Consider the following 21,408-nt stretch of genomic DNA (forward strand, 5'->3'; position numbering starts at 1 on the left):
TACACATTTAATTTTGTATGGAAATATATACAATTTATGATTTACACACCACTTATAATTGCATATGTTTGCTCAGCCCCTCTTCATCCATAGTTTGTGCTACTGATTCCACTCACACAATTATCTTATAAAATACAGACGTTACTTAGAAAAGAAGATGATAACACCCTATACGTGTCCTTACGCCAATCTAGTCGCGCATGTTAGTCCACGAATTAACTCTGCCAAGTCATTGGCTTTCCTGGCTCAGGCAACCCAATCATTCCACTGACTGAATGAAAGAAGGCTAGAACTGACATAAGACTTTAAAACAAAGCAAAATAAGATCACCTAAAACATTTTCCTTTGTTCAACAAGTCAAGATGAAAACATCGACACTGTGAGAGGCAGAAATGCAGTAACGCAGTTTAATAGTGATGCTATTGATGTTATTTGGAAATTCCCGAAATCATTTTATGATTTTTCCAACGTCAGCCATATTGTAAAAAAAAAAAGACATCAATAATATTTGCTGTATAAAGGTATATAAAGTTAGCCTACATATAATCAAGGTAAATGTGTGTAGCCTAGTGGCAATAACTATATTGAATGGTTGTGATACTGAGCTTCAGATCTATTAATTTAAATACGTGTAATGGTGAACTAGGCTACACAGATTTAAACTCATCTAGTCTAAATGTTTTGGTTTTTAAAGGATATCTACTCCTTTTCTAAATGCACTTTTAAATTTAATAAAAACAACAACAACAGAATTCTCATTTAATATGAGCCTAAATAACAGAGCATTTTAAAAAACTATAAATAGATATAAATAGTCTATTTACGAAACGAGTTCTTGTTAAAAATATATAACTAGATGTTGATCTCTAGGCCTGTTTATTCAATTCATACCTGACATATTAGTACTGTTATCATAACACCACTAAAGTAAAAAAGAAAAATATCTATTTAAAAATAAAGGTGATAACCTGGAGGATTAAGTGGCCAGGGGATAAAGTGACTGTCAGGCGGGGTCTCAATGTATTACTCTAGGGCAGGGGTCGGCAAACTATTGAGTCTGAAGAGCCAAAAATAACAATTTACAAAATTTCAAAGTTGTTAAAGAGCCACAAAGTTTTTTCTTGCCAATTATATATAGTACTCACACAATTAATTTTTTTTTATGAAAAAAACAACATATTCCTATATAAGTAGTGTTTTTCACAACAAATTAGATAATATATTTATGGCATTAGTATATAATTATTTTTTTTATTTCGGTAACAACTAAAGCAGTTAAACATCCATTGACAAAACTAGCTTCCATGGTTTTAGAAAGTTTGGATACATTTGGCTCGTAACTTGTTTTTAGTTTCAAACACAATTCTACATTTTCATTTGTTAGTTGGCTTCTTACTTTACCTTTAATTATATTCATGCAAGAGAACAACTACTCTTACGAATATGTCGATCCAAAGAAATTCAGCACTCCAAATGTCAACTTCTTCACCTCACTATAACAATCTGGAAGATTATTTCTTGCGCCGAATCAACTCGCGGCATTGCTTTTAAAAACTGTCCACTTTTCTTGTGTTACGTACTTACATTTCTGGACCTCCAACACTTCCAACTTAACTCTGGAAATTTTCCACCTTACAAAGCTTTACTTTTTAAATCGATCAATTGCATTTCTAGAGATCTAGTATCAATTCCTAATGTCTCAATTTGGATTTCGGTATTATGTGTGTTAGATTTACTATAAATGCTAGAATGGTTTTGTTGGTTTTGAACTGCTCAAATCTGTCAACAAATTCATCTGTTTTTTTTTATAACTACTGAAGAAATTCTTGTCAAACGTTGAACTGATTTTATGGCAATACTGATTTAGACATTGAAAATGAAGTAACGTACCGCTCTGAATTTCTCTGCAAAAAGAATTAATTTTTCTTCGAAACAAACCAATTCTTCTACAAAAACAGAGAATGAGTATTCCTTTCCTTGCAGTTTTAGATTCAGCTCATTTAATTTCTCTGTTATATCAACCATAAAGTAAAATTTTTGCAACTATTTGTCGTTCTTTAATTCAGGGTGATTAATGGCTTTTTCATTTAGGAATGTATTTATTTCCTTCAAGCACAAAGCAAAACGTTAATCGCCTGACCTTTGGAAAGTCATAGCTTTTTATTGGGAAGAAGGAGGTCAGAATACTGAGTCTCCATTATGTTTACGAATTCTTTAAACTGACGATGGCAAAGTGCTTTTAACAAAATGCTGTTAACAATCTTATTACCAAATTCATGACCTCAACTATTTCGGCAGGAAATGTTGGACACAAAGCGCTTCTTGCTGTAGTAGTCAGAGAGAACGTACGAATTTCGTGGTTTATTTCGCTCAGAAAAATCCAAGTTGCCCTTTTATTTTTTCCAGTCATACTTCTGGCTCCATCAGTTGCTATTTAAACGATTTTATTTAAACCCATCTTAATTTCTTCAAGGTATTTTTGCACGGCATTTGCTCTATCTTCCCTTCTAGTTTGTCCCGAAAGCGGTAACAATCCAAGAAAATCTTCTTTTGGACCTTCGGAAGACATATACCTGACCAAATTGTCAACTTGTGCCGTGTCTTTATGTCGCAAGACTCATCTATAGCAAGTGATAAGACAGAAGAAAGTAGAATATCTTCCAAATATGTTACATTTGAAGACATTTTAGCTATTCTGTATTGTACTGTTTAAGCGGACAGTGGCAAATCTTTTATTTATTTTTTAAAGATTTCTGGTATGTTTTTGAAATCACGAAACAGTTCTTCGGATGCACGTAGGAAGCAGTCTTCGACATACTCACCATCTCTAAATTGGTTTGCCTTTTTGTGCAATTTCTAGTGGTGCCGCAAACCGTGCCAGATTAGCGTTACTTGTAGCTTCTAACTCATTGACTTGAAACAACAAACTATACGTCATAGTCAAAGCACGTGGTAAAGATGCCAATTTGTTTTGCGTCAAAGAGAATTAAAACCTACATAGAAACATTCGACCACGGCGTTATTCGAGAGCTTCCGCCGAGAGCTTCCAAAGGGCTGACAACAGTGACGACGAGTGTAATGGGGGAGGGGTGTGGTGAACAGCGAGTACAAGTGGCTGAGAGATCTAATAGGTACCTAATCTTTGTTAAAAGATTCAGAACTATTTTAAAAAATATTTCGATAAAAAAAATAATATTTGCGTATCTAACTAAAGAGCCGCAGCTTCACATCCAAAGAGCCGCATGTGGCTCGCGAGCCGCAGGTTGCCGACCCCGGCTCTAGGGGTAGACAAAAGCTCAGTGGCTTCCGGGTTCTCTCTCCACCTGAACAGTGCAAACCTAAGCAAAGAGTACTAGCATTTAAACTACGAAAAAAGTAGCTATGAATTAATGTCATTGAACTGAAACGTTATCGAGTAAACAACAGCTGTTCAAAATGAACAATATTTCATAATACATAATTCTAAATTAACAAGATATTTTCATGTGTATCAATTTCATGGTGGTTAACATTACATTACTAATTGTTCAAAAAAAAACCCACTAATAACACACCTTCCAAACGCACACTCCATCTCGGCGCCCTACAGTTCAGCAGCTTCATACACCACAATCAACGCTAGCTAAAGACACGGCTCCAAAGGTGAGAAGGCGACACTCTTTCCCATGGCCCCAAGCCTAACGCCCTGAAACGAAGGAAAACCTAGATCTTGCGATGCCACCACAACAAAGAATTTTTCATTAGCGACACCCGTACCGAAAGATCAGCCTATTACTAAAACTATGAAACAGAAAACCAGCTAACACCAAAGGTCTCTCTCTCTCTTTGCCGGAACTAAGGGTGACGTAAACACACACACACACAATATTCTAGACAACAAAACGTGCCTAATACAAACTACTTCCTATACATTAAAACACAACTGTTAAACACAAAAGAAAACTTCACGGGCGCACGACAGTGACCAGGGGATTAAGGGGCCAGAGGATTAAAGGCCAGAGAATTAAGTGGCCAGAGGATTAAATGGTCATGGGAGTAAGTGGCCAGGGGATTAAAAGACCGGGGAAGATGACACAGTAAACTAAGTGGTCATGGAGATTAAATGGCCAGATAATAAGTGACCAGGGGAATAAGTGACCAGGGGAATAAGTGACTAGGGGATTACGTTGCCAGGGGAATAAGTGACTAGGGGATTACGTTGCCAGGGCATTAATTGGTAATGCGATTATGTAATTAAATGGTTAGGGGATTAAATGTCCGGGGAGGAAATCGCAGTGAATTAAGTGGCCAGAGGATTAAGTGGCCAAGATATGAAGTGGCCTAGGGATTATGTAGTCTGATGTTTAAGTGGCCAGGGGATTAAATGAGTGGAAAGGAAATTGCAGTGATTTAAAGAGCTAGGGGATGGGGTGAGGAAGATGAATGAACCTGGCATGATTTAACCGGGCACCTTCCAGATATATTTCACATGTCAGGGTGCCAGGACATCAGCTCTGTTATCAGCAGCAGACGCCTTGGCTGGCTTGGCCACGTTCGTATAATGCCAATAGGTCGACTTCCACAAGACATTTTGTATGGCGATCTAATAAAAGGAAGGAGAGCCGCTGGTCGCCCACTTTTACGTTATACGGATGTATGCAAACGCGACATGAAGCTCTTCAGAATCGACACTGACAGCTGGGAAGAGGTGGCACTGGATAGATCCACATGGAAATAGAGCATAAAGGAAGGGTCACAGATTGCAGATGTCATACACAACAGAAGCAGAAAGAAGGGTGAAAATGCAACGGCGCCTGGTGATTACATATGCCCAACCTGCAGTCGCAGCTGTGTATCAAGGATTGGCCTCTTTAGTAACACAAGAAGTTGCAAAGGAAAAGATCGTCTCTCGAGACCTAAAATGCCACTAAAATGCCACAGACATGTCAGATTAATAAATCTGTATCGAAACATTATTATTTTAATAGCAGGCTTACTTTCTTTTAACCAACTTGTAAATAATAGGCGATTGCTCATGCGAACTTATAAGCTATAACAATTAAATATGCAATTTGAATAATAGGTCTATATTTACAGTCACTACTCTAAACCAGGGGTGGCCAACCTATCTCGCATGCGCCAAAAGTGGCGCATTGCACAATTACTAGTGGTGCACTTCACCCCCCAAAAAAAATTTAAAAAGCAAGATAACTGATTTCTAGAAAATAATAACCTCGCAGGAGTTTAATTGACTAGCTATTACGACACTTAAATCAACCGTATTGGTTATAAAACTAGTCTGTACAAAAAACACAGAACACGTTGGTGAAGTGTAAGTTTTAGCATTAAATGACTATGTATCATTGTGTATGCTATTTTTCTGTTCGTTAGTATTGCAAATTTTTGATGTTACCTATTTAAGCTTTTTGTGATTTAAAAAAAAAAAAATTCAAAAATTTTAAAGAACTTATTGGCTTTAAGTCAATGTAAGAAAAAGCCAGATGATCAGACATATTTCAGATAGCAAAGTCATGTCTAGGAAATCCTCAATCAAATAACGTTAACTAAAGTATACTAAGCAGACTGGTGGAGTTACTGGAACTGTAATCTTGCTCAAAAGAATATTAGATTGTCCTTTTCTGAAATTTCAATGCTTTATACACCAAGATCGTTTACTGCAAATAAGGACTGAAACTTGTACAATTTTAAGTGCCGCATCTGAAGGAGAAGTGAAAAAAATTGGCGCACGGAAGCAATAAGTTGGCCGCCCCTGTTCTAGACACTCTGTATGTTATTTCAAATTAACTTTTTTAAAACAAGATATCTATCCTACAACAGGTTACAATGTCAAGAGGAAAGTTGAAACCAGAAGACGAAAGATGTATTCAAACAAATTATGTGTACTTGAAGGAAAACTTAAACGCCTTGGATATCGTCGACTACTTGTACCAACATTCTGTTATAACTCTGGATGACAAACAAAACATTTCAAAGCTGGACTTTCAAGGCCAGACAGAAACGAAGTACTTTTAAGCACTCTGCTTAACGCAGGTCCTGGAGATGCCTTCAAGTACTTCTTAGCATCATTATCCAAACAGTATGTACATGTACAGAAAAAGATTCAAAATAAAGGTAGGCTTTAAAACGTTATGCTTACATTAGTTTAGCATCAAAATTAAATGTGTTTAAATTTTAACATAGTAGCTTATGTTTGTAAAACAATTATTTGGCTGCATCTATTCTTAATCATCAGTGGCGTAGCTATGGATTTGGCGGCCCGGGGTACTTGATCTCTTTAGGGTCCCTGCATTTTGACATTCGACATCATGACATGAGATAATGGCGTAATATTTAATGTAAAAACAAATTTTGGACATTCATTTGGGGGCCACCCTCAAGTGTGGGCCTGGGGGGATTTTCAACTTTGGATCCCCAATTCCCCAACCCTAGCTACGACTCTGTTAATCATTATTAAATAAATGATATTGTGTAATAAATATAATTATCATTTATCATTTGTATGTTTTTATCTTGGATTTCTGTAATAAAGAAGGTAGAACAGTTGACTCAGGAGAGCAGCAAACCCAATCCCTATTGAACAAACTAGGTATGTTAATTATGGTTCCCGGTCACTTCATCCCCGGTCACTTCATCCCCGGTCACTTCATCCCCGGTCATTTCATCCCCGGTCACTTCATCCCCGGTCACTTCATCCCCGGTCATTTCATCCCCTGGTCATTTCATCCCCTGGTCACTTCATCCCCCGGTCACTTCATCCCCCGGTCATTTCATCCCCAATTAAATATTTTATATATAAATATGATTATGTAGAATGCTTTCTTTTTTACATTTTATGACATATTACTAATGCGTTTATAGTGTTTCCTCTTCCACTTTGTATTCTTAATGAGAAATTTAATATTATATGGTAAATCTGGATGTGTACTTAGCTATAGCGTAATGATTAAAGGCCAAAGTGTAGTGCAAGTAGTGGAAATCTTTTGAGAGATAGAAGTGCGATTAGAATAATTATGACCTTGCCGCTGATAACTTATCATCAAAGGCCAAGGTGTAGTGCAAGTAGTGGGAATCTTTTGAGAGATAGAAGTGCGATTAGAATAATTATGACCTTGCCGCTGATAACTTATCATCAAAGGCCAATGTGTGGTGCAAGTAGTGGGAATCTTTTGAGAGATAGAAGTGCGATTAGAATAATTATGACCTTGCCGCTGATAACTTATCATCATAGGCCAAGGTGTGGTGCAAGTAGTGGGAATCTTTTGATAGATAGAAGTGCGATTAGAATAATTATGACCTTGCCGCTGATAACTTATCATCAAAGGCCAAGGTGTAGTGCAAGTAGTGGGAATCTTTTGATAGATAGAAGTGCGATTAGAATAATTATGACCTTGCCGCTGATAACTTATCATCAAAGGCCAATGTGTGGTGCAAGTAGTGGAAATCTTTTGAGAGATAGAAGTGCGATTACAATAATTATGACCTTGCCGCTGATAACTTATCATCAAAGGCCAAGCTGTGGTGAAAGTACGACCATGTTTCACTTTATTTGATTTTTCAATCGGTCTTTCTTGAAAATGGGCGAGTCATTTTTAGCCTTGTAATAAGGTTTTATTTTTTTCTAATAAAGGCGGACTTCCTTATAAACATTAATGTTCTGTTGTCACAGATTAATAATAAATTACTGTAGACGTTACTAATTAATAATGATAATAACAAGACTGTCTTTATCAAGGTAGACATATATAACTAACTTTTTATTTCCGTCCGATTCTTTGCTTTCGCATAAAACATAAACAACAAACAATGACGTAATATCTTCTAATATTAACACAAAATTACAAATTGTGTTATAGGACTTTATTTCTATCGATATTTCATTTCTACACGTATATGTAAGTATGTATTTTGTTTATTGATATTCATTCTACAAATTGAAACTGGTGGGGGGCCTCTAGTGTTGTGAACATACCCGTCATGATGAGGTTCCTATAGCCTTAAAATTAATTGTTTGAGTGCTTATTGGAAATAATCTTGCATGTATATTTAGGGTGTCACTCTCTATCTCTTTCTCTCTCTCTGTCATTTAAATAAAAAAGGAATACATTTAATATTGCTCATTTAATGCTTTTTAAAATTACAATTTGTTAGATAAAATTATCAGGTGATGAAAATATCAGGGGATGAAGTGACCGGGGGATGAAGTGACCAGGGGATGAAATGACCGGGGGATGAAGTGACCGGGGGATGAAGTGACCAGGTGATGAAATGACCAGGGGATGAAATGACCGGGGATGAAGTGACAGGGGATGAAGTGACCGGGGATGAAATGACCGAGGATGAAGTGACCGGGGATGAAGTGACCGGGGATGAAGTGACCGGTCACCGTTAATTATATATATGATACATAGGATTTTAGCATTCATTTATTGTACTGTCCAGATAATTGAAGTTATTAGTATCTGCTCACTGCGCTTGACTTTACTTGATTTCACACGATTACCGGCTTCGATGACTTGGTTGATTATTCCTCATTATTACATTACCTTCGAGTTTGACACATTCAAGGGACACAAGTATAATATAATAACGATACACTTTGATGAGAGCTGTGTAGACTTCACCGATGTGTGTGTGTACAGAATGGCATGATCGTCCCATGTCTCTAAATCTGTGGATATTTTACTAGCAGTTCATTCACCATGCGTCTAGCTTCAAGCCCAAGACATGTTCACTTCTTGTGTACCCTTATTCTGCAACGTCATTCGTCTGTCTGGCTACGTCACTACTTGTTTTTTTTTTTTTACATTCACTAAATACAATGCTCAATATTTATTTATAAACTAATTCACTCTCTAAGCTCAATTTTACGACTACAGTACGTCAATACTATTGAAGCTTTACCTTCTTTATAATAACAGACATGTCTGATCATCAGGTGTTGGACTGTTTAGAGTCAACTGTATTACTTGTTATATCAATATAAAGTTAGTTTCCTTTAAGCAATCAAACATATACCTCTAGTTTAAAACAGTATTGAAGACACACAGGCATGTTTCAATTGAGTGTATATTTCTCTTGCAGCAGATAAAGACAGAATTATTGCGAACTTAAAAAAGGAAAATGAAGGTCTGAAAATTGATCTAAGTAAGTGTATTTAATTTTAATTGCAGTAGTAAGGTTATATCTTATTTTATCTAATCGATAACCTTATGGATACTAAAGTTTATATACATATATATAGATAGATGTTCTTTTTATCCATAAGGAAGTTTGTCTTACAATATATATAAGTAACACATGGATAATATGAAGTCAAGCGAAATGAGAAAACAACAGGCTATTTTCCTTGGCACAGCTGCAAAAGAGCTTTTAGGTAAGCAGCAAAAGGCTGACTACTAGAGAAAGAAGCAGTAGTACTTCATAACAAAACGCCTTAAGCTTTGCTCCTGTCCTAGAACGGACCATTGCTCCACACTCTTCTTCAGTTCCCCGTTCAGACTTTGTAATCTATAGGGCAGATGATGTTAAGGTCATCTGTTTCTTTGGGCAATGGTTAACGAGCAGGGTCACATAACATCGGGCTGAAAAAAAAAAAAAAAAAAGAGAATATTTAATTTTGCTTGCTTTACATATTTCGGATATTCCTTCAGAATCGACTGCTTCTTAGCCCAAATCTACCTCAGGAATACGGGAGATGGCGGCGAGCAGGGTTTGAGCCCGAAACATCTATAACAGTTTCCCAACATTGAATAGGTGTTTCACAAACTACTAGAATAATTAACTAGTAGGCCACCATGTGAATTAATCTCGCTTAAAAAGAATAAGCAAAGTGTTCCGCTAAAAGACCCAGAATGTGCCAAGTGTTCCGCTAAAGACCCAGAATGTGCCAAGTGTTCCGCTAAAGACCCAGAATGTGCCAAGTGTTCAGCTAAAGACCCAGAATGTGCCAAGTGTTCCGCTAAAGACCCAGAATGTGCCAAGTGTTTCGCTAAAGACCCAGAATGTGCCAAGTGTTCCGCTCAAGACCCAGAATGTGCCAAGTGTTCCGCTAAAAACCCAGAATGTGCCAAGTGTTCCGCTAAATACCCAAAATGTGCCAAGTGTTCCTCTAAAGACCCAGAATGTGCCAAGTGTTCCGCTAAAGACCCAGAATGTGCCAAGTGTTCCGCTAAATACCTAGAATGTGCCAAGTGTTCCGCTAAATACCCATAATGTGCCAAGTGTTCCATTTAGGAAAACATTTGGGAAACACTGATGATCTAGAGTATTCTAGACAAAAGTCTTGGATGGCATATTACATACCGAAACGGTCATCGTGTAGAATGTTTTCGATACTTTAGAAGTGTAAGACTACATTAGAAGCTATGGATTATATTTTTGCTTTTAACTTTTTTATGTTTTTATTGTATAAAGTCTACTGAGTGTAATGAATAAGGAAAAGTATTTTTTTTTTTGATGTACCTAAATTTTGGTAACTCTTGGAAAAGTTTATTATATTTTCGTTACAATTTGAAAATTGTTAAGATATGATAAGATAGTAAAATAAATTTTTATTGGTCCAAACAATGGAAAGTCCTAAATATATTCATCTTGTTTTTTTTTTCTTAAAATAGGTTAATTTAACTGTCTTACAGCGGTATCATATTGATAAAGTAATCGCTTTATTTGTTATTTAAAGGTACGAAAAAAATGGAGATTGAAAAGCTTACGAAGGATTTGAAGACTAGTAAGTACAACTGTAACTTGACAAACAACTGTACTGTAACTTGACAAACAACTGTACTGTAACTTGACAAACAACTGTACTGTAACTTGACAAACAACTGTACTGTAACTTGACAAACAACTGTACTGTAACTTGACAAACAACTGTACTGTAACTTGACAAACAACTGTACTGTAACTTGACAAACAACTGTACTGTAACTTAACAAACAACTGTACTGTAACTTGATAAACAACTGTACTGTAACTTGACAAACAACTGTACTGTAACTTGACAAACAACTGTACTGTAACTTGACAAACAACTGTACTGTAACTTGACAAACAACTGTACTGTAACTTGATAAACAACTGTACTGTAACTTGACAAACAACTGTACTGTAACTTGACAAACAACTGTACTGTAACTTGACAAACAACTGTACTGTAACTTGACAAACAACTGTACTGTAACTTGACAAACAACTGTACTGTAACTTGACAAACAACTGTACTGTAACTTGACAAACAACTGTACTGTAACTTGACAAACAACTGTACTGTAACTTAACAAACAACTGTACTGTAACTTGATAAACAACTGTACTGTAACTTGACAAACAACTGTACTGTAACTTGACAAACAACTGTACTGTAACTTGACAAACAACTGTACTGTAACTTGATAAACAACTGTACTGTAACTTGACAAACAACTGTACTGTAACTTGACAAACAACTGTACTGTAACTTGACAAACAACTGTACTGTAACTTGACAAACAACTGTACTGTAACTTGACAAACAACTGTACTGTAACTTGACAAACAACTGTACTGTAACTTGACAAACAACTGTACTGTAACTTGACAAACAACTGTACTGTAACTTGACAAACAACTGTACTGTAACTTGACAAACAACTGTACTGTAACTTGACAAACAACTGTACTGTAACTTGACAAACAACTGTACTGTAACTTGACAAACAACTGTACTGTAACTTGACAAACAACTGTACTGTAACTTGACAAACAACTGTACTGTAACTTGACAAACAACTGTACTGTAACTTGACAAACAACTGTACTGTAACTTGACAAACAACTGTACTGTAACTTGACAAACAACTGTACTGTAACTTGACAAACAACTGTACTGTAACTTGACAAACAACTGTACTGTAACTTGACAAACAACTGTACTGTAACTTGACAAACAACTGTACTGTAACTTGACAAACAACTGTACTGTAACTTGACAAACAACTGTACTGTAACTTGACAAACAACTGTACTGTAACTTGACAAACAACTGTACTGTAACTTGACAAACAACTGTACTGTAACTTGACAAACAACTGTGCTGTAACTTGATAAACAACTGTACTGTAACTTGACAAACCTTTCATCTGAATTTGGCATACAATTATAAGGCAAATAATGAAATAAAATGTACGTAACATTTGTGTAATTATGTAATAGCGTTTTAGATTTTTAAAAACTTTTCTTGTTTTGAAGATTTGACTGAATGCAATTTTAACCTTTTCATCTCTGATTAAATTTTAAAGCAAACGAAGACCTGAAATATCAAAAGAGCGAAAACGTGAAACTACTGGACCAGTTAGGTAAGTTGTAGAGAATGTTAAATAAACATCAATCTCACATGTAGATGGGTTGAAGCAACATACTCTATGTTATAGTCCTAGCCAGATAGATAATACCATAAATATATGCTCCGTTACTAATCAACGAATTATTTAGCGTTGATTTGAAATCAAATTGCTGCTCCAATGTATGGACATTTACTGATTTTCTTTTTAAATGGAGCTCTGAGACCAGGTTAAAAAAAACAAGTCGTGATGTCAAATGTTTTATTTCCAAGGAGGGGGATCTTCAGCCCTAATATCTCCTTTAAAAGCCCATCCATTTATTCAGTGCTGGCCTTGGATAATCGGAGGCTCTAGGCCAGGGGATCTCAACCTGTGGGTCGCGACCCCCTTGGGGTCGATTGACGATTTGCCAGGGGTTGCCTAAGACCATCAAAAAATAAGGATTATTATTGTCTATTCTTCTATTGCTGTGTGTGTCTATTGGGGGGGAGGGTCGCGGCAGAGTGGTATATTGTAAAAAGGGGTAGCCGAGCTTAAAAGATTGAGAACCGCTGCTCTAGGCAAAGTAAATTTGGTGTACACCCCCCCCCCCCCCTCAAAAAAAAAAAAAACACCGAAAAAATGAAATTACGCAATTTGTTAAAAACCTAGTGTAATGCAACAATAACATTTAACACAAGTTTCGCTATTTCTTCTCCAAAGAAAATTGTTATGAGTTCTTTGCGAGGCCCCTACCAATCGGAGCCCCTAGTCGGCAGCCTAGTTTGCCTATGCCCAAATTCGGCCCTGCTGTATTAAAACATTCAATTTGTATAAAGCACATAAGATTTATAACGCTTAGGGCCTGTTATACATATATATCTTCTTTGCTTATATAACTTTGTAAACGATCAATCTTTCTAAACTGTTTTTCTTTCACAGCTGAAGCATTAAAAAACGTAGACAGCTTGAAAGAAGAATTAAGTGAGTTTAGTGTTGACGTTCTCTTGCTTTCTTATACATTAGACATTTTACTGCATATATAAACAGCAATTACGTTATGTACATATTTATGTGTTAACCTGGTCGTGATTGTTAACCAGAGACTTATACTCTACAATGGCTTTAGTTTTTCTGGCAAAATTAGGCAACGAATTCCATGCTCTAATGGCACTAGAGAAGAAATAGCATTTGTATGAATTTTCCTCATTGTATGGATTAACAAATATGCCTTTATCTTTGCGTCTTTTTCTAGCCTTCTGACATAAAAAGTCTCAAATACTTTATTTTTAGCCTTGTGCCCTAATAAGTCTCTAAATACTTTATTTTCTAGCATTCTGACATAAAAAGTCTCCAAATACTTGATTTTTTAGCCTTCTCCCCGAAAGTGTCTCTAAATCTTGTGATTACTTATTAAACGTACTTATGTTTTCTTTTGTTTCTTAATGTTAACAAAGCTTAGTGTTAGCTCTAATCATTTTCAAATGTTGTTTTTTTTTTATTCTTATTGCAAAGTCGACATCATATATTGTGACTATGTTTGTTTACGAGTGATCGAAAGATAATAGGGCACAATCGCACCCTTCCCTTTCCAGCCTGTAAAATATAAACCCACAATGCTGTTTTAACGACAATATTGTCTGTGGCATCCAAATCATTCTTTTTCGAGCTAAGCGATTATAGAGACCAACTTTGTAATATAGAGTTTGGGCAGTTAGACATAATGCCTCTCATATATAGGCAGTTAGACATAATGTCTCTCATATATAGGCAGTTAGACATAATGTCTCTCATATATAGGCAGTTAGACATAATGCCTCTCATATATAGGCAGTTAGACATAATGTCTCTCATATATAGGCAGTTAGACATAATGTCTCTCATATATAGGAAGTTAGACATAATGTCTCTCATATATAGGCAGTTAGACATAATGTCTCTCATATATAGGCAGTTAAACATAATGTCTCTCATATATAGGCATTTAAACATAATGTCTCTCATATATAGGCAGTTAGATATAATGTCTCTCATATATAGGCAGTTAGACATAATGTCTCTCATATATAGGCAGTTAGACATAATGTCTCTCATATAAAGACTTATACGATGTAGATAACATAATTCTTTAGTTTCTTCTAGCGTGTGCTATTGAAGTATGAAACATCAAGCAATAAATAAATAAATACATAATGCACAACTGTGATTGCCTGAAAGTCTTATAATTTAATCTTTCTTTCTCTCTCTCTCTCTCTCTCTCTCTCTCTCTCTCTCTCTCACACACTCACTCTCTCTGTAAAATATAAAATCGTACAAAATAAATCCGCAATCCGAGCAGTTCTGGTTGGCAATTTAGACAGCTGGTTGGCCTGTTTTATTGGGGTCGCTAGGGTTGGTACACCGTTGAATGCGATTGGCGTCAGGTGAGAGGTGAGCTGAGACCAGTTAAGGCCTAGCGGTGGGGCAAGGTCTAAGTTGTGGTGCCAGTCGTAGCTCTGTTAGGTCGCTCAAAAGGAGATAAATGTTAAGGATGTCGAACATTCAATCCAAGAAGGGAAATAAATCTAGAAAATAGAAACGGGTAAAATAGCTCCGTTTTATTGAACAAAAAAATGTGGAAAAGTTGCCGAGACTTGTGCAGGGAATAAGACTTAAGGTAAAGGGGATAGGGACTGTATGGATATACTTCCGCGTGCGACTGTCAGCGAGTAATAGGCAATTTAAAGACAAATAAGGGATGTTTATTTGATCAGAGAAAACAGGTGTCATGAAAATGAATAAAATTTAAAGATTTCTTTTTATTTTATATGACGAAACTGCGCTTTGAGTTGGAATTTAAAAAGGGAACACATTTCATAACAAGAAAAACATTTTAAAAAATAAAATTAAAAAATGCAGTACCTGCATTATGCAATTTAAAATAGAATAAAATATTTAAAAAAATGTTATGTTCAATCCGGTTATCGAACTCGTGAACGCTCGTCGTAAGCAAACCTGGCAGCAGGCAATACATAGCTTAGTGATTATTGATATTATCATCATATGGACATCTTAGATCTAGCACTAGATTCTAGACCTAGACTTCTGATTTAGAACTCTTACGAACTAACCTAGATCTAGATCTACTATTATATCTAGAATCTAAATGTAATCCATATTAAATTTACGTAATAGCGAATTTGTTAAGTTGAGATATAGCCTACTTTCAATAAACTTGAAGCAACTCTAAATTTACTGTTATCGCATAATCGATACACTACGGCTGTCTACGCCATGCTTTTTTAAAATTCTTGAATAATTCCAGATAAGCCTTATGAATTTAGACTTTGAAGTCGATGCGCAAATGTTTCCTGCACATTAATTTATTAAACTCTTGAATCACTTCGGATACAGTACTTTCAAAACCGCGATAGCCCTTTCAAAACCGATGCTAAATCTAGACCTAGATTGAGTCTCTAGCCAATTTACGTTTATTTTTTAGTTTGAAAAAACGGTCAAACTCGAGTTTTCCCAATGTGGCCAACGATCTAGCAATTCTCAGCGGTATACATCGACTGTTAAAAATTAATTTAAAGGAAAATCGTTTTTGTGATCAGCTGTCAAGTTTCCTGGATCCAGGTTCCTGGATTCCGAATCCATTAAGTTCTTACTTGAATATTGTAAAAAATAATAGCAAGCTGTTTCTTTCTCTTATTTTCTAATATTTTCTGTAAGAAACTCACCAAATAGAAATTATTCTATCTTTGATTCTTCCCTTGACATTGTCTATTCTCAATTTCTTCCGTCTGACATGTAAGTATTATATTGTATCTATCCTAGCCCTTTGCTTTTTAAAATAAAATGTATGTTTACATATTAACAGTTTATAAAATCTCTTTTAAAAATCTTAGAAAATGGACGCAGTGCAACAGACGAATTCCAATTATCAATTGGTGATGGAAAGAAAACAACTGTGTTTGGTAATTTTTTTTCAAATTTCTTTTAATTGTTATCTTTATTTGAATAAAATTTATTAGATGTTTGTCTCTTTCTAGAAATAAGTAAAGATTTTTTTAATATAAAGTACTTAGACTTATTTAGACTTGGGTCCTCCCGCGACATTGAGCGCTAGGCGATCTTCACAGAGCTCGACCTAAGGCAAATTCCACAGCCTTTTTCTAGTTGGGCCCTGTTGGGCCCTACCAATTTTAGAATTTTCAAGAACGTGTGACGCCATGTTAGACGATGAAGGTCCTGTTTTCTATTTTTGGCCTCCACATCATGGCTGTCTTTCGTTTTGTCTAAGTATATGTCCCGCTAGTCTCAAATCTACGTTTAGACACCATTTCACTCAGGGGATGAGTACCTGTGCAGGAAAGGACTACCGTGTTGATCTGGGTATGTTATTCCTAGAATCCTTCTCAGCCATCGCTGATGAGCCAGTTTAGTCACGTGTCAGCCTTTATTGAACGCTTCCATGTCTACAAGCGTATATGTAGTTTGATGATGACCCCTTTTGTCATTCGGAGTGCTGAGGGCTTTGCTATACGGTTATGTGCCTCCTCATGTGACTGGTGAGACCTATGTGAGCCCGGAATGTTTAGCTGCACACTGGGCAGGTTATTTCAGCTGGAGCTAGTGTCATTTGCATTGCTTTTTTTTTCTCTGGCGCTTTTCTTCTGCCTCAGCAATTTGTGTGCCAGTTTTCACAGCGCGACGCCATGATGCTTTGTCATGTGCTTCTGCTGGGTCTATGCTAAGCGCTTTCAGAGAAACTTTGAAGGTGTCCCTAAAGCGTTTTCTTTGTCCACCTTGTGAGCGATTTCCTTTCCTTAATTGGCCATACAAGAGTCGTTTAGGGATGCGGGGGTCTTCCATTCTGCAGCTTAGACTGCATCAGGATTGTGTAGGTGGCCGTTACAAGGACGATATTGTATAGAGGAGGAGGAACTTGGTCTCGAGGCCTATTAATTTGTTTGGTCAGATAGGCCGTTGTTTTTGGAAGACTACTACTGCTTTCCCTATTCGACATCTTAATATGCATCTCCATTTCTTGTGTGAACGCTGCCTAAAGTAGATAAACTACTCTATTCAACCTCTGTGTGACCAATGTTGACGAGTATATTTGTTGACCTGTAAGTAACCAATACGTATAACTTTGGTCTTAATAATATTTATATGTAGGCCGATTTTGAGTGCGTCTCCATCGAGGCCTCTTATATAATTTCTTAAATACATTATTTGTATTCTCGAGTAGTGCTTTATATAATCTCTTCTGCGAAGTCTAGGCCGGGCAGTAAATTTGATTCATGCCATGGGATGCCAAATGCATTCGTGTCTTTTTTTTTAAAAACTTAGTCGAGGACTATCATAAAAAGATATAGGGATAAGATACACTTTTTTTATCATAACCGTCTTGATGTTGAAGTACTCCATCGTCTATTCTAACACAACAGCCTTATTTGTTGCATAGATGTCGCAGAATCTGGACAACTTGTTGCAGGATGCCATAGTCTTTTTCTGTACATCTGAGTGATTACAAATTTTATCAATCTACTTACGCAAGTTAATCAGTGACTTCAACTCTGTCAAGTCGTTGGCATTCCTGGCTTATTCTGCCAACCAATTCTTTATATTAACATATTATTTTGATTTAGGGAAAATACTGATCAAAATTAATGTTTTCATAAAAATACTCATAACTTTAGCACATTTAGCACATAGAAATTATGGTATGAGATTGGAAAAGATTTGGGTGCTACACTGCTACCTGACTTAGGTGAGATCGTTTCAATTTGACAATTTAATGATATATTTATACTCTTGATATAACTAACACATTTATTTCAGGTAAACATGATCTAGAGATTCTTTCAAAGAGCAATGCTGATGTACAAGAAGAAGCTGCTGGTTGTCTCAAGCACCCTGAACATACTGAATCAATTCCAAATGAAACATTTAGTATCAATGACCTACCAGCTGGATACCGAAACGAGCTCGTGTATAAATGTATTAAAATTTTGGCCGATCTAACAGTCAGAATAGCTGTTAGTACGACAAGCTTAGACAGGCCTGAATTTATACCAGGAACCACCTGCCCATATTATTTTCGTGATACAAGAGGTGAGAGTGTAACTAGAACTGGGACTGGGTTTGTTGTCAATACGGTAAGGCTGGACTGTACAAACAAAAGTCTAAATGCATGCTCGTGTACTAAATGTCTCCAGTCAGAAACTCCCAGCAAACGTTTCTGGAGAGTACGTGTTATAACACCTCCTGCTTTAGTGTATGACTTAACTGAAGCAAGACACACGACAGTAAGGCTGTTCTACGATACAAATGATAGCCCGGGCTTTATTCTCGACAACTGTGTGTACTTTGAAGTTAAAGCCGAAACAAATTTATTGGAATTTGATACATGTGACATTGATAATTGCCCTAATCTCGGTTGGAAATGTAAGGAGTTTATTAAGTACCGTGAACAAATGTCAAACTATCTTGTCAACAAAAACCATGACACAATTTTTATTGTTTCGCATCCTCATGGAAATGTTAAAAGAGTCTCGATTGGGAAACTTCAATTCTCGAGTAGCATTGACGAATGCTTCAGTAAAATCATCTACACAGGAGAAACGTGTCCAGGCAGTACAGGAGCACCTGTGTATCAGATTGGAAAAGAAAATCTAAGAATCCACCAAGGAACCTCGCTAAATGGCTTGAACTACAGCACCTCGTTCAGACACTATAGAGGTAATGGAAGATCCCAAAGTGCATCCGATTGTCTTTTATCTTGACGAAAACGTTTGCTATATCTAATAATGAACAGGGCTAATTCAAGATATTTACTACTGAAGTTTACAATAGGTTGGGTGACGTAAGACGCGAAAGTTTTTGCGTACTAAGCTGATCCACCATCTTGTAGGTATTATTTACTTTAGTAACTACTCAAGCTGTTTTTTTTCCAAACTTTTGACATAACTGTACCACTATTATAATTTTTGTAACGCTAAGCACACCTCACTCCCTTTCCAATGTACTTGCATGACACGAATGAAATTGTTTGTGCTGATATGTCAGATTATATCATTTGGTTTCCTGCTTGTTAATTTTAATCTGAGATGCTGCTCCACGTCTAATTGTCTGTTCCTTTTTTTTGTTCAACTTTACGTCTACAAGTGTTGAAAAACCAGCTGAAGTTGTAAAAGACAAGATGTATTTCAGAACTTTAACTCTGTTAAAGTCAGGTACACACGTTGTATTTGTAGCAGGAATAATGTTGAAGTGCACTCCTTAACAAACATTGTTTAATTTTTAAGACACCATCTAAAGCAGCGGTTCTCAACCTTTTAAGCTCAGCGACCCCTTTTTACAATCCCCCACTCTGCTGCGACCCCCCCCCCATACACAAATACAGAATTGTAGGGTAGACAATAACAATCCATATTTTCGATGGTCTTAGGCGACCCCTGGCAAATGGTCAATCGACCCCCAAAGGGGTCGCGACCCACAGGTTGAGAACCCCTGATCTAAAGCCAATGTTAACAATGATTCTTTTTCCGTATGTTACAAACTGTCTGTCACGGATGCTGTGTTAGAGTTAGATGTTATCCATTCAATAGTTTCTGTATAAATGAGGGAGATAATTAGAGAACTTTCAAAATACTTTGTTATGCATTTTAGAGTATCAGTTTTACTTGTTGAAATTATCATCAGCTCATGATGAAAGGGAGACAAGTAATTTCTCCATTACCAACTGTCTTTCGTCCTACATTTAGTTTTAGCAATGGCAGCGTTCACACTTTATCTTGAAGGTGAACCAATGAATCGTTCTTCGCCTTGTCAAGATAAGCTGAGATAATTTAAGACAAAGAATATATCTGCGATGTATTCTAGTTTACAGAGCCATTTCTAGTCATGCAAACCATTTCGAAACCAAAATCTTTTATTAACTCTTTCTCTCCGTAATTATTTTTTTCACGTTACAATGCCAATCACAATTTGGCACCTTACTATTTCACTCCCCTGTTATATTTAAGCTTCAATAGCTTTGTTTGTGATCAGAAAATGTTGTATTTGGTATAGAAGTAAAGAGAAATGCATGCTCTTTTTTTTACAACACAAAGTTCAAGTTTATAAAATAAAACATTAGTTTATTTTAATGAGGTCAAAAACCAACGATGGTATCGTCGATCAGGAGAGAAAGAGTTAAGAAAACATAATAGGTTTTGTGTTAAAGTGCAGCTATGTATATATACATTAATCACTCAGATAAACAACGAACAATCTAGGTATTACTACTTTCATTGTTCTCATACATTTGCAAAAAAACAAAAGGCGTGTATTCATTGAAAGGGCTTTAATGTAGTTCACTTTTTCCACGCTTTCATGTAGAACTTTCAACAGCTCAGCGGTCATCTTCCGTGTTGCTAAAGACTTTCTGTGTATGCAACAATCTGTGGACATGACATTTAGGGCAACATGTTAAATTCATGCCACGAGTCCTTTATTAATGCTGATCATAATTTTTTGCTCCATCTGTGCTTTTTCCAAAATAAATCTATTCAAAATCAATTTTGTTGTTTTAAATATTATTTTGTTTTATAACTTTAAAGATATCTTCACCTGTCCTAAAACTGGAAAAATAAACATTTGTCCTGAATTTCTTGACTTTTTTTCCCCGTACGATTTGCTAAATTTCGCAATATCAACATGTAATTGAACCCACTGTAATTTAGCCCTACCCCCACAAAATGATATACAGTACTAGAGAGTGACAATGCGTGACGATCCTGACTTTTTTAAACACCACACGTGGAAATGAGACGTGTATTTAGAGACGCGTAATAAATGACCTTCCACTCCACATGGCGAAGCTTTAAAACAACTTTCTAGTACCATTTTTATTGGTTCATCAAAAACTATGTATCTCTTACCATTAAGTATTCATTTCGGAGGGCTGATTTGGTTATCAACTCTGATCCAATATTAGCAGACAAAAATAACGTTTATTCAACAATAATATAATGCAACTTCTTGGTAGTTAGATAAAGATAATCTAGTATGAAATATAATTACATCTGCATAACAGCGGCATCAAATATCAAACACATAAGGTCCTCTACAGTACAAATAA

General features: G+C 36.2%; 2 protein-coding genes across 5 annotated transcripts in view; one reads left to right on the plus strand and one right to left on the minus strand.

Moving 5' to 3' along the window:
* The window catches only part of LOC106061499 (uncharacterized), a 125,227-nt gene that overhangs the window by 11,602 nt on the left and 92,217 nt on the right, over positions 1-21,408 (minus strand). The window lies entirely within an intron of this gene.
* Positions 80-20,846, plus strand: LOC106061506 (uncharacterized). Of its 4 annotated transcripts, none has more exons than XM_056022401.1 (9): positions 80-551; positions 5,818-6,111; positions 6,530-6,586; positions 9,082-9,144; positions 10,679-10,726; positions 12,276-12,332; positions 13,239-13,280; positions 16,187-16,255; positions 18,126-20,846. In XM_056022401.1, the coding sequence occupies exons 5-9, from the start codon at positions 10,690-10,692 to the stop codon at positions 19,067-19,069; spliced, it is 1,149 nt and encodes a 382-aa protein (XP_055878376.1). In that variant the 5' UTR covers positions 80-551; positions 5,818-6,111; positions 6,530-6,586; positions 9,082-9,144; positions 10,679-10,689; the 3' UTR covers positions 19,070-20,846. The 4 variants fall into 4 exon arrangements, with proteins under 4 accessions (XP_055878376.1, XP_055878378.1, XP_055878377.1 ...); XM_056022403.1 differs by having other exon boundaries at positions 9,085-9,144; XM_056022402.1 differs by having other exon boundaries at positions 80-521.

Source organism: Biomphalaria glabrata, chromosome 3, assembly GCF_947242115.1.
Source record: "Biomphalaria glabrata chromosome 3, xgBioGlab47.1, whole genome shotgun sequence".
NCBI lineage: Eukaryota > Metazoa > Mollusca > Gastropoda > Planorbidae > Biomphalaria > Biomphalaria glabrata.